The 15,287-nt window shown below is 39.5% G+C and overlaps 1 protein-coding gene across 1 annotated transcript in view; it reads right to left on the minus strand.

Annotated features, from left to right (window-relative positions):
• The window catches only part of LOC149302818 (calcium-dependent secretion activator 2-like), a 112,173-nt gene that overhangs the window by 64,289 nt on the left and 32,597 nt on the right, over window positions 1-15,287 (minus strand). Inside the window, exons 9-11 of the mRNA XM_089482176.1 lie at window positions 3,303-3,369; window positions 2,984-3,092; window positions 951-1,151 (exon numbers count right to left, since the gene is read on the minus strand). Of these exons, the coding sequence (XP_089338302.1) occupies window positions 951-1,151; window positions 2,984-3,092; window positions 3,303-3,369 (377 nt within the window). The remainder of the gene's footprint in view (window positions 1-950; window positions 1,152-2,983; window positions 3,093-3,302; window positions 3,370-15,287) is intronic.

Here is a 15,287-nt window from a genome sequence, read left to right on the forward strand (position 1 = left end):
CAAAAGATGAGCTGTACTGATTGCTTTCATTAATGGTGTGTTTTGTTAAAAACATCCATGTGAATTATCTATCACATATAGACAGCAAAAGTCAAAAGGACTTGGTATCGAATAGGCCATTAGCTCAGTTTGATGCCAAGGTTCATTTTGGGTGAACAATCTGTTTCAAACCATCTTTTAAAAAAAAAAAAAAAAAATCAGCCATATACAAAAGGCTTCTTTCCTTTATTGTTGCTTAAAATTCAAATGTATATCTTTTCATTGCTTAAGTGTACAGTTCGGATGTGGCATGCCACAGAACCTAAGCTTTCTAAAGGCTGAAGACAAAAGTTTATTGATCAAAGCCAATTACAGAATCAGGTCCATCATAAAACGCAATATTGATTTGTGGTCATGATGCTAACATAATCAGTCACATCGAGGAATTTAGCCCTAGATCATATTGATCTGTGTCAACTTCAACACTCAACTATATTTGCAGATGGAAGAATTATTTAATTCAAGCTGAAGGATGTGCAGCTTCATGTCTTCAGATTTTTGGCTGTACCGTCAAAGCATGAGAGTCACATTCATGTGACAGGTTTCACAAGGTGGATACTACTGCAGAGCCACACAAATTTTAAAGTCATTTTGAAAATTTGAAGGAAACATATTTAAAGGAGAAACTATTACAGTTCATTTATAGAGTGCCAGCAAACGCAGTGAGTTCCATACCTTTATTGCGCTTACTGTAAAGTAATGTTCAGAATCTATATAAAAGCATGATAAATATACACTACGGTTGTACAGGATAGTACATTCACTTCCTTGTTTATAAGGCAATAGTAACTTATATCAACTTAATGCTAGTGGCTCTTTCAATAGTAGAATTAACATTTTACACTAAAAATTATTTCCTGCTATACACATATTAATAGCTTCTCTACTGACACACCAGGGAAAGAGCTTACAAGTCTGAGGAGTGTCGATCTGGGTATTCTGCACTTTGAGATTAAGCTTCGTTGCCTGGTTGGAAACTGGCTTGTAAGACTGTCCAGTTGCTCTATACATCGCTTGTACCCACAGCACCCTGTCTTGCTCATCATCACTGGCAAATATAACAGTGTCTCCTTCTTTCACTGCATTAAAGAAATACCGACCACCCTGAAGACCTGGAGATATAGGATACAATTATTTAGTGAGCAACTATATATACATACACATATATATACACACACGCTTTTGAACTCAAATTACAAGCATTGGACCCATTTAAATAAATGTATTTTGTCCTGTTGCCTTGTGGTAAAGAATAGAATGCTTGGGTCTTGCATTAGTCAGTCATTTGGTAAAAATTATAAAAAAAATAGCATAATGTCACGCACAGCGTAAGGTAGAACCTGTAATCAGGTAGAATAGCGTGTGCAAGTCCCAAAGACAGAACACCAGAGTCCAGTATAGAATAACCAATGAGCAAGCCAGGGTCAGGAAGCCAGAAGTCAGGATCGTTGCAGGGTAAGCCGAGGTCAGGAAGCCAGAAGTCAGAATAGTCGTAATGTAAGCCGGAGTCAGATGCCAGGAATCAATAACAGGAACGCGTACTGGGATGACACTATACAAATAGGTACAACCATCAGAAGGCAAGGTGAATGGTTTCTGAGGCTCTTAAATAGAAAGAGGAAGTGCAGACTTCAATTAGCATTCTCCCGCCATAAATTCAAAATGCCGTTACGTCACTTCCGGTCCGCGGCCATCTTGGGGTTGGCGAGACCTCAAATTACGAAAAGGACCGGTAGTACCGGCTGGCGCCACTAGGTGGCGTGCGGAAGAGCGCGTACGCGCGGCAGGACCAGACCAGGATTCAGAAGGCGGCGGCTGCCGTGTGGAGTTGCGGGGTCTTCCCCGTCCTCGCGGCGGCAGAAGCTGTCTTGCGGAGGAGGGGGGTCTTCCTCTCCTCCGCGGCGGTTGAAGCAGCTGTGGCTGTTGCGGTAAGGTGGGGGGTCTCCCCCTCCTCCGTGGCGGCTGAGGTTGCTGCGGCAAGGTGGGGGGTCTCCCCCTCTTCCGTGGCGGCTGATGCTGCTGCGGCAAGGTGGGGGGTCTCCCCCTCTTCCGTGGCGGCTGAAGATCCGCGGACCCGGAGGGACCGGCAGCCAGGTACGTTACACATAATCAACATTATCTGTCACTTTAAATGGGGAGTCTAAATATTGACAGCAGGTATACAAAAAATATTGCAATTGTTTTATCATACTCAGTAAATTATCCAATATGATGGAGGACTCAAAATTGAGTAAGGTCTGTTTCCTATTCCTTCAATAGCCACTAATTTGCCATTATGTACTCTGGCTAGATTTTTTTATTTTTTTTATGAGTAGTGATATGAGGTTTGCAGCAGAAGTAACGAAAACGTACCTCAATTTACAAAAAGTCACTCTCAATCCTGAGATTCCTCCCTCACGCTAAATAGTACACCATTCTCTTTTAATCTACTTTCTTCAGAAGACATCTTCCCTAAGCAGGTCAGTGACGCATTTCCCCCCAATACTCAAGTCTAAACGTCATCTTGTTAGACATCTAGATTACAATTTTACAGCTCTATGGCAATGAAATCCGTGGGGTTTAGCCACTCAAGCAGGGGACTGACTTGACTGTGAATTTGAATGGCCAACATCCAGTGAGCTTCTCCTGCATGAAGGACTAAGCAAGCACAATGCATAGTTGATGTTGGGCGACTTTTGAAAAGTCGACATATGCAGGGTCAACTCAGCCTGTCTTGCAGAAGAAACATCCAGGGCTTGCTCTCCATAAGGAATAAGTAAGTTTTTCGGTTGAAATTGTAACATTTTTGCAAACTCACCAGAAAAACAGACACTTTTAGTAATAATATTTTTACAGAAGTGAACCACTATACAAAGTGTAGCTATTTGTGTGGGATACTTCAACATTTTAATATTGTGGCTACCTACACTGTAAATTCTCAATGCAAAGCAAAATGACCAAGTACCTGACTGAGGATCTGTATAATCAACAGTGTACCCTTCAAGCTGCATCAGTTCCTGAGGTTCTGCTTTCTTCTCTCTGTAACTACACATCGCAAATGTGTATTGGCTGACCTGTATGAAACAGTACAAGGAGCCATTCACTGTATGTAATCTTTTAAAACTTAAGTAGGTCATTAGCTATGGTTATAATTACCTACACGAATAGAAAAGATAACAATTCAAGGAAAATGGCTCAAACATAAGGCAAAAGGTGATAACAGACCTTCTTATGATCAGGTATAGGTTACAGCCTCTACCATAACTTCTCATTGGCATACACACCTGGACAAGAACAAAGTAACGCCTCTTCCATCGTTTCCAAACCTTCTGTCCGACAGCATATAAATACCTACAAAACAAAGACAGCATATTCTTCATGTAAAACTAACCAGTTTTGCTTTCGTTATATTATTGAAAATGCTCTCTCTCAAAAGGACACAGTGATCAGGGTTTGCCTCAACAAATGACAAAACAAGGCCACAATAAATACCAGTTTGCTTTCAGAAGAAATTCACAATATTTTTCTATTGTTTCTTTTATTTTACATTTTACCACCAAATTACATTTTCCTATTCTTTAGTCTTTTATAACAGGTTCCCACATGAATATTTGCATATCTGAATATATTTAGTTACCATGACCAATGTTGTATTAGTTGGGTACAGTTCACTGTATGGCCTTACTTTCCTGCAATGTCATTTTAATTACAGCATTGTCCCGTGTGCTTACGTGACCACTGGACTGCTTGTCTACGTACTCCTTCTAATGAACCCAACACGTCCAAGTATTTACATTTAAAACCTTTTAAAGGGTGATAAAGCTGCCTTCTTAATGTTAAAAAAAGGGACGTTTTCATGTGGGATTAACGGGCACAAAGAATATGGGATTACCAATATAATAGGGCTATTTGCTAAAACATATGTAAAGGCTAAAGATATTTATTTTCCCAAAGGTGATCAAGTCAGTCTTAATACAACATAATAATCCTCTTTTTTTCCCCTTTACAAGATAATCTCCCTTTAGTATAATACAGATTGTATTCCTAAACACTGGTTTAGAAATTAAAACAGTAACGCACTGGCGTGGGGATTACAATCACTCAACCTATGTTGTTGTGACTGCATATGATTTCAACATACGTTATCTGCCAAAAATATAGATGACCCCTTATATTCACTGGAACATAATGATACAACTCTTTCTTGGAATATAAAGACAAAAAAAAAAAATTCACAGGAATAAATATTTCAAGATGTAAAGGTTATTCTTACTCCGGCTTTTAGAGCTTCAGATCTTGTTGCACAATAGCAAACTAAGAGGTTAAGATTGCCATTTTATATGTATTTGGTCACCCCCTCCATGCCACAGCTTTTCTAAGAATATTTCAGTATTGGCAAATTCCGTGTCCAACATTCTCAATACAGAACACAAAACACTGCGGTTTTAGTTTATTAGACTAAGGGAGCATGAAAAGGAATATGGCGATTTATTTGTACTGGACTCATGCTGTGAGAGTTCATGGTTATACTTCAAGATGGAAAATCAGGACTAATGAATAGATGAAAAACATAATTGTGTACAGAACACGGGAACTACTTACAGCTGAAAAAAGTGGAAAAGGACAGTTATTTCTTTTCATAGATCATTTTTTTGTGGAATGAAGCAATCAGCATCTCGCATTAGAAACACTTTTTTTTTTTAAAGCAACTCTTTAGGTCAAACAATGAAGAAAATACAGGCTGAAGGAAAAAAAAATGTCAAAACGTGTATCTGGTTCATACAGCAAAAGGGATTCTCAAAGAGAAAATTCTCAGTCAAGGTTGAAAGAGCAATTAATGCAGCCTCGGAAATCTGGGTCATTCTGATGGAGTTCGGTTAACATGTGGCAGAAGTAATCATCCACTTGTGAAAATGATTTTCAGTTCATTCTCAAACACCTTTCAAACACTCATGATCCCATTTAACTGACAACAATACGGGCTATAGGGACTGAATGCCCACAGGCACTTTCAGTCAGCGCTGTATGTTGAGCTGCCACAGTGAAAAGGAGTCTTCCCAAGACCACATTCCTTCCATTATTCCTCCCTGCAAGATTAAGCCATTTCTTGGCTCTGCTTAGGGATGAGAGAGGCAATGCAATCAAGACAACAATGTGGCCTGGGTCATTCACAGCAAAGCTGTAAACACTTTCGGTACCTTCTATGCTTTTCAAAAGGACAGAACAAAATAACGACGCAAACAAAAAAGGGAAAATGTTATGAGGTTTTCTTTAAAATGTTGCTGGATACACAGTAAAGCTTCAAAATTCAGAACTGAACACATTATAAGAAAAAATACTGCCATATAAAGTAACCTATCAATAGAAGAGCACTTCAGGAGTTTTACACAGAATGGTGCTCACACAATGAGCTCTAGTTGTGACTTTCTAAAAGTTTGAAGCACTGACTCCAACTTGGAGAAAAAAAAATGCCAAGCACAAAATCTTATAGCACTGGACACAAAGTAGCATACCTTTGGGATCTGAATAAATAAATAAATAAATAAATATATATATATATATATATATATATATATATATATATATTTATTAATAAAAAAAATATATAAAGCAGAAAAACTGAAATTGTTAACTCAAGAGTCTTGTAATGAAGGTGAAGGTTGCAAGGGCAGCATTCATTTTCAACTCTGCACACGTTAGTGGTTGTGCTATAATAAGCCACTTGGAGTGGTTAGCCTCTGGCAAATTGCCTCAGGCTACCACCCTATTGACACCTGGCGGCATGCTGCTAAACTGAAGTCTCATAGCATGATAGTATGGTGCAGGTTAAATTGCATTAACCGTTTAAAGTACTACAGAAGTGCAGACAGGAACTACAGAGATTACGGCGATAAAATATACACACAAAAAATATAATCTACCCATCTATAATTTTAATCATTACAACAGTGACATATATATATATATATATATATATATATATATATATATATATATATATATATTGTAGACTTCAACTAATTATTCTAACATACATATGTTACTAGATCCAATACAGTGAAAATAGAAAAAGTTTATAGCAAAGGTATAATGCTACATGTTCCAAAATTGCATACAGTATTTGTGTGCACTCTAATTGCATTCAGGGCTTGTACACTCCACCTGGTTTTGTGATATTGTACAACGAAGAACAGTTACTAGGATGTCGGCCAACAGCTAAATGAAATGACCTTGCTGTAGTCCTAACACAAACCCTCTTGACACCTGCTTGCCCTAGAATGCATTACACATTTTCAAATGACTGGCATCTTAGCATAAGCAGTATTCCCAAAGCAAGTGTTAATACTCTAAGGGCCACAGACAGGAACATATTTCCGAGCGAATACAATCTCTAAAAATATATTTGCCAACATATAACATCTACAGGCAATTGTGTCAAACCCCCAGCCCCACCCAATGTACTCACAGTTAAGTAGACAAGCATTTTTAAATAATTGTTTCTGTTTTTGCCATGCTCCGATACCTAGACATGGAATATTATTTGGATATGCGGTAAACATTTACTTTGGAAAGAACAAAAAAAAAAACTTAGCTGGCTTAATACTTTGATGGCAATAAAACCTCATTCACACATCATAGTCTAGTTTTTTTGTGAGCAAGAGTAAATCAGATAGGTCACTATTTATCATGACATTTCACTGAAGTACATAAGCCTTTATAAAAAAAATATATATATATATTTTGTAGTTCAATTAGATGTACAAAATACGTAATTCACTTTGTATGAGCGTGACCCAACTGATCTCAAATGACAAAACAAACAAAAACGAATAAACTCTAAGGACAATTATACACAATTTAACAAGCAATTTTGAGCAATCTATACACCAGCATTCCAGAGATAACAAGTGGCAGTAATTAGACGCCTGCTTGCTACTCAGTCAGGCAGATTAGTGCAAAAATAAAAAATGCCCTATGAACCGACTTTTTTTTTAAAAAAATGATTATTTATATATATATATATATATATTTTTTTTTTTATAGAGACAACTGTGGCAAAAATACAAAAATGTATGCATGTTTTAAAAGTAATTGCATTGAAAAGCAGAAAGGCAGCACCATCGTGTGGCCAAATAAAATTATTGCACAATGGGGTAAAGCCGCCTCATGATTTCATGTATTCTGTAACTATATAATAAGCATTTGGTTCCTTTAATTAAATTAAAAATTCACATGAAAAATGTAGGGCTTTATTGTTTATTGTTAAGCATGGGTTTTTTTTCTTGGTATTCCCAAGCAAGGCATGGAAGCGGTCAAATTGCTTTTCTTGATCGTCTATTAAAAAACAGTGTTAAAAAGAACATTACTTATGCAGGGATACATAACAGGGAGTTGCTGTAAGCATCGCATACAATGATTAGTTGTATCTAAGCTGTGATTAAAATAACCACGAATGTCACATTACACAATAAAGTGCAAAGTAGGCACATTTGGAAAAAGGGTTAATTTCCATAATTGTGCTAAAGATACAAAATATTGTTTTGGCAGGATTTGGTGAGTGGTGAAGGAGGGCGCAGCGTAGCGCCAAGACGACAGGGAAATTACTAGAAGTTCAGTCGTGGAGATTGTTTTTTCTGTACAAAACTAACCTCCACAGGCTCTGATTTTTTAAATTTATTTAGCGAAGGAATAATAACCGACACATTATTTTAGCCGTTCCAGTCAGAAATAAGCCTAAATGAATTGAACATGTTTTGGTCACCAAAGAATGCCTTACACACAGCTACCACAGTGAGCTTCTCCCAGCCCCGCATAATGCATAAGAAAACCTGAGAGCTTCCTGTATTCATGTGAAGGTGACCCAAAACGTCTATGAAATATTTGAATGGAATATAAAATATTTCAAGAGAAACAACCTGTGTGTACTTGTTTTCGTGGAGATTATATAATATATATATATATATATCTCACACATACACATGCATTATACCTATATGTTAATATCGTAGAGCGGAATAAATATTTTTGAAAATCTTGACATTTTGAAGCAATTATTTCAAATTTAGAGCGAAATCCCAATTAGTGGTAGTAGCCGTGGCAATTAAAATAGCACCAGCATCCTTTTAAGACCCCATGATTTCCCTTGCTCCCCCAACAGCAATTACTGATGGAATGATTAAAAGCAGGCACATAGTTAATTTGTTCTCTAAGGATACAGTAGTGAGATAAACAATTTGCCAAAAGCATCCCTAGAAATTTGATATTTAAAGCTACTATGTCCATTAATGTTCAAACAGAAAGGGTGATTATGTGTATCGTTTTTCACAGTTTACACTTGAGTGGTTGTAATCGCATATCAATTTATATGCATATTTACCCTCACTGTAAACATTTGACTGGTTCTAGCCGAAAAAAATACATATTCACCCAGTTATTTAATTAGCACATCATGTATTGGGAATTTTTTTTTTTTTATTAAAGCATAACTAAAATAAACAATTTACACAATATTTTCTTCTGCCATGTGGTTTTCCCGATTCTGCAAGGCCTGGTCACCTCATCACAGAAACCTAATCAAATAATCATACAATGATGGTTGCTAATGCATATAACATATTTAGAAAGTGGCTTACAGTTTCTGAAACAAAAGCAAACAAATCAAAGATAGAAAAACATTATACAGATCCCCGACGATCTGATGACCTAACCTCTCAAACTTAAGATAAGCTATGCTGAATGTGATCATATCACAAGAAATCAACTTCTTTCTCAGCTACAAGGTGAACAGGACGCTTTTTGGACACCCTACAGTCATGTCCAAGTTCTAACCTTCTCGAGTCATCTCTGCCACTTAACCTCCCTTTTTCTGGTCATGTCCTCTCCACTTTATACCTGCTCTCCACACCCAAGGAAGGATGCTAATGTACCAAGTACATATAAAAGCAAGCAGCTCTATGGTGACACCACCAGATACACAACCCTTGGGAAAACATTGGTATAAACAATGCTCATGAAAATGTTTTATGTAGCAAAGTATACTCCCAAAGTATAGGCCTTGGTATAAGGGCAACTTATAATCAATTTGCCAAGATTTTGAATAAAGGTGGAAATTAGGTCATCCTACAGATTCATCCTACAGTTTTTACTCCGTAAAACGTTGGGTAGCAGTTACAGGACATTGAGAGGAGTGTTTATTCCCCAGCGGTTACATCATTTGAGACATTGTTGAGACATTTTGTTGTGTGCCATCAAGATACTTTCACAATAATAGGCAGCATGCTATTTTCCTACTATGAGCTGTTATAACAAGCAGTATATATTGCCTGCTACACACAAATCCCCATTTTTTTGTTTTACTTATTTTAAACAAAGTTGCTGCCTTTTGCCTTCAGAACTCCCTTCATTCTTCGTGACATATTTTCTACAAGGTGCTGGAAACATTCCTCAGAGATTTTGGTCTATATAGACATGATGCCATTACGCAGTTGCTGCAGATCCATGATGCGAATCTCCCGTTCCACCACATCCCAAAGTTGCTCTATTGGATTGAGATCTGGTGACTGTGGAGGCCATTGGAGTATGGAGAACCCATTGTCATGTTCAAGATGATGTGAGCTTTGTGACATGTTGCATTAGCGAGGCATTCAGCGACACCTAACACCCACCCCAGGATGCACTGCGACTGCTCCAGAAACCAATTGGTCGATGCCAGAGGAAGACCCTGCAGGTGACCAATAGGCTCACTCGCACGGCCTTTGTAACCCCTGACAGCGAACCTATGGATTTCCGCTCCCGTTAACCCCTTCGATGCTGCGTTAGATAACGGGAGCGGGAATCCATAGGTTAAAGGGCCGTGAAAGCTACCAATAGGCTCACTCGCACGGCCCCTTAACCCCTTAAGGTGCAACAAGTATCTGCCGGACAAGTTACGGCACCAAGAGTTTAACAGTCTGTACGAGCGACCCTATTGGTCGCCAGCAGGGGGCTCGTCTGCCATCAACCATTGGCAGACGAGCCCCCTCCTGACGACCAATAGAGTTGCTCATACGGACATTTAAACTCCTGGCGCCAGAGCTGCTGCGGTACGCGTTAACCCCGTATTAACCCCTTAACCGGAAAAAAAACTAAGAAAAAAGGAACACGAAGAATGTCCACGAATATTCGCCCGAAGAGAGGACAGGAACAGGCGAATATTCACGGAATACGAAGATTTTTTTTTTCACGAAGACGAACACGAAGAGCCCCCTGGTGCCCAAGTCTACTATTTAGCAGTTTTTTTCATTAGATTTTATAGATGAGTGAAATATTTTTCAAGTAAATTCAGTAAGTCCTTTTATACATACATACATATATATATATATACACATATACATATATTGTCCTGAGGAAAGTCAGTAATGACTGAAACGTCGACTTTGTTTGAATAAAGAGAAATTGTAAATTTAAAGACCTGGAGTGCTGACCGTCTTTTGAAAGTGTCTTTTGAAATATATATATATGTAAAGCCCTTCTTGTCCTGAAAAAGATATATAACTTGTGTGTGTTCAGTAAATGGAAAACATGAAAATTAAAACTAAACACGAGCACTGCAGAAATGTTAAAACATCCATTATCACAAAGAGGTTAAACAATGCTTAACGAAAATGTCCCCCACACCATTACACCACCACCAGCTACAAGGCAAGATGGATCCATGCTTTCATGTTGTTTATGCCAAAGTCTGACCCTGCCATCTGAATGTCGCAGCTGGAATCGAGACTCATCAGACCAGGCAACGTTCTTCCGGTTTTCCATTGTCCAATTTTGGTGTGCCTGTGCAAACTGTAGCCTCAGTTTCCTGTTCTTAGCTGATGAGAGCGGCACCCAGTGTGGTCTGCTGCTGCTGTAACCCATCTGCTTCAAGGTTTGACGTGTTGTGCGTTCAGAGATGGTTGTCTGCATACCTTGGTTGTAACGAGTGGTTATCAGAGTTACTGTTGCCTGTCATCTCAAACCAGTCTGCTCATTCCTCTCTGACATCAACAAGGCATTTTCATCCTCACAACTGCTGATCACTGGATATTCTCTTTTTCAGACCATTGTCTGTAAACCCTAAAGATGGCTGTGCATGAAAATCCTAGTAGATCAGCAGTTTCTGAAATACTCAGACCAGCCCATTTTGCACCAACAACCATGCCATGTCCAAAGTCAATTAAATCCCCTTAATTCCCTATTCTGATGCTCGGTTTGAACTTCAGCAAGTTGTCTTAACCACGTCTACATGCCTAAATGCATTGAGTTGCTGCCATGTAATTTGCCGATTAGCTATTTGTGTTAACAAGCAATTGGACAGGTGAAGCTAATAAAGTGGCCAGTGAGTGCATATACAGACACATACATACACACACTATTAGTGAAGACAACTGTCAGCAACTATCACCTCAATCACTGACTGGACGCATACGTCCTAGCTTTTCATTGCTGCCTCTGATTGGGGGCATCCATTGCCAATCAGGCAACTATCCCATTGTAAATCGGTTATCAGCCACATAACCAATGAAGGTTATGGACTGTCGAAAAGTCTTTCAATCACTGCTGTCTTACCATTTCATCTGAAATGGATAAATTGGCTTTTTGATTAGGTGGTCTGAATACAGCACATACTATTGTTTTAACTTAAAGAGTTACTTACTTCAGCTGTAAGGTATGCCCGTGCCTCCCACCCTTCAGTCTGATCCGGTCCCAACAACCAAATACCCATCATACTTTGAAATGCATCAGCTGAGCTGTTCTTAATAGGCCACTGCTTAATGAGTGCATATAAAATATATGCAGTGCCATCAAACTCCCTTGATCCTCTGATTAACCCCCTTCTACCTGCAAATTAATAAACATAGCTTCTATTTATTCACAACCTCGTGGCTTATAATGAACACAGAGTGGCACTTTGCACAAACATATAGCTGAGCTAGCAGTCAAACGTCTGATGTATACTATTGTGTGATGTGATTTTTTTCCCCTCCACAAGGGTTGACAATGTCAAAAAATATGTATTTTTTCACTTTCATAGTATGAATTAACCCCTTATATAGTGATTATCTGCAGTTGAGCTGTAGATATTTTTTTGTAATATAAAGGGCTAGTTTTTAGCCCCATCATGACAGGTAATACAGAATGTAAGCTGCTGTCACCAAGTGTCTTAGTGACAGCAGGCACACATTGTATCAGGCTACTTGTCTATATCAAGGGACTCTCTGTCATGAGTAATTTTATATTATAGTCTGAAAATCTGCAAAATTGCGTTTTAGGCCTTTTGTAATTGTGGTATAATGTTGCTTTAAGAAAGGACGGTGGGGAAGGACAAGAGGTTTACAACACACTGGAATCAGCCTTGCCTGTTGAAAGAACCTTAAATTCTTGTTGTTCAGGGACCACTGTAATCCAAAGAAAAATGTTGTGTTTGAGCGACACCAATTTTGGACACATCCACATCTGGAGGGGCAAGGTATTGAAAGATATATGACAGAACTAAGAGTGAAGGCAAGAGACTGATGACATGTTAAGAGACAAATTGGTTTTTAGTGTTACTGATGCCAGACTTAAAGAACGTCTGCTCAGAGAGACTGACCTCACACTTCAGAAGGCAGTAGAGATGTGTCAGGCTGCTGAAGCCACAAAAGCCCAGGTTCAAGTTATGGCTGCAAACATGTCAGCAAGCGCTTACCAGCCTATTCACTCATTGGAGTACAAATCTACTCTCTCTAAGCCAGCAGAGGCTACTAGAGGCAGCACGTACAAACCTCACTGTGCTACAAGGGCTGAGCAACAACAGAATGTGTGCCCTAAGTATGGCAGGGTTCACCCACCTCAAAGATGCCCAGCATTTGGGTGTGTTTGTTATACATGTAACAAAAATAATCACTTTGCAAAATGCTGTAAATCCAGGAGCCAGAAGGGTGAGATAGTAAAAACAGTTGAGACTTTATTTATTGGGGCAATACTGAGAGATAAGACTTTTAACCAAGGAAAAGGAGACAAACTAAACCACTCAGCATGGTTCTCTGAGGTGCAAATCAATGGTGCACCCATTAACTTCAAGTTAGATACTGGTGCTGAGGCAAATGCGTTACCTCTCACTCTCTTCAAAAGGATTCCTGGACAGCTACCCATCAAAAAGACAAACACTACTTTAGTAGCCTATGGGGGATCCCGGATCCACCCAAAAGGCATTGTGTATCTAACTGCAGCCACTCCCACACACACAGCAGAGCTAGAATTCTTTATCACACAATGCTCCACACTTCCATTGTTGGGAAAAGCTGCATGTCAGGAACTGGATTTGCTTCGCAAGGTCCACACAGTCTCTACACAAACCATCCGCACAAAAGATGATCTGGTAAAATGTTACCCTGATGCATTTCGGGGAAATGGGCAATTTAAAGGAACTTACCACATCTACTTAGACCCAAATGTGGCTCCAGTCGTTCATGGCTGCAGGAAAATCCCATTTGCAATACTGGGAAGGCTTAAAGAGACCCTCATGCAGTTAGAAAAGGATCAGATCATTGCTAAGGTACACACGCCCACCGACTGGGTCAACAGCCTTGTTGTCACAGAAAAGAAGAATGGCACTCTGAGGGTATGTTTGGACTCCCGTGACCTTAACAAAGCTATAAAGCGCCACCACTTCAATATCCCTACTGCTGAGGATGTACAGAGCCAGCTTGCTGGCAAAACCATATTCACCATCCTTGATGAAAAGGATGGTTACTGGCAAGTCAAATTAGACACAGAGTCATCAGAACTGTGTACTTTCAATTCCCCATGGGGGCGCTTCAGATTTTGCAGGATGCCATTTGGGATAAAGTCAGCCAGTGAAGTATTTCAGCAGAAGAATATGGAGATTTTTGGGGATATCCCGGGTGTGCATATCATAGCTGATGACATGATCGTTGCTGCATCATCACTTGAGGAACATGATCGGATCCTGAGCCAGGTGATGAACCGAGCATTAAACGAGAACATCAAGTTTAATCCGGACAAAATCCAATTCAAAGTATCAGAAGTCCAATATATGGGACATGTCATCACACCTGCAGGAGTTCAGCCTGATGCTGAGAAAGTCCAAGCAATTAGCAAAATGCCTGACCCTGAGGACAAAAAAGGTCTGCAAAGATTTTTGGGCATGGTCCGGTATCTTGCACAATATATACCGGGGGAGGCAGAGATTACAGCACCATTGAGGAAGTTACTCTGTAAAGACATTGTTTGGCAGTGGGGCCCAGAGCATGCTAAAGCAGCACAGTGCTTAAAACAGGCACTGATTGAGGCTCCAATATTGAAATTTTTTAACCCAACAAAAGCAGTGGTGATTCAGTCAGATGCATCTAAATCCGGCCTGGGGGCTTGCTTACTTCAAGATAACTGCCCCATAACATATGCATCTAGAGCGATGACTACCGCAGAGCAGAATTATGCCCAGATAGAGAAGGAACTCTTGGCAATTGTTTACGCTACTAAAAAGTTCCATCAGTTCATATTTGGCAAAACCATTACGGTACAGTCTGACCATAAGCCTCTTGAAGCTATACTTACTAAACCACTAAGCAAAGCGCCAGCAAGACTCCAAAGAGTGCTCTTACAACTGCAAAGATATGACCTGGTGATTTCTTACACTGCTGGGCGTGACATGCTTATTGCTGACATCCTTTCCAGGGCCACTGTGGATCCCCCAGATTCAGAAACGGATATGTTATCTGAAGAAAAGGTAATTTATACACTTTCAGCACCAGAAACTATTGGGACTGAGATGTTATCTTATTTACAGAAGGCCACAGCAGAAGATAAATGCTTATCGGAAATTAAACATCTTCTATATCATGGTTGGCCACAAAGAAAAAAGCAACAAGTCTGCAGCCATTTTGGCAATTTAAGCACTTGCTGTGCAAGGAGGATGATCTCCTTTTGCTGGGTGAAAAGATTGTGGTTCCTCAGAATGCTCGCAGAACAATCCTGGAGAGTCTGCACGAGTGCCATCAAGGTATACAGAAAACCAAAATGCGGGCTCGGATGATCCTATTCTGGCCCAGCATGTCCAAGGACATTCATCAGATGGTAGAGACCTGCAAGATTTGTGCTGGTTATCTACCTGCGAACCAAAAAGAGCCATTACTCTCGCACAAAATTCCTCACCTTCCTTGGCAAAAACTGGCAATGGACATTTTTGATTGGAAAGGGTGCTCTTTCCTTGTGATAGTGGACTATTTTTCCAAATACCCTGAAGTGTTTAA

Source organism: Sceloporus occidentalis, unplaced genomic scaffold, assembly GCF_023333645.1.
Source record: "Sceloporus occidentalis isolate IW3139 unplaced genomic scaffold, rSceOcc1.0.p SCAF_17, whole genome shotgun sequence".
NCBI classification, from domain to species: Eukaryota; Metazoa; Chordata; class Lepidosauria; order Squamata; family Phrynosomatidae; genus Sceloporus; species Sceloporus occidentalis.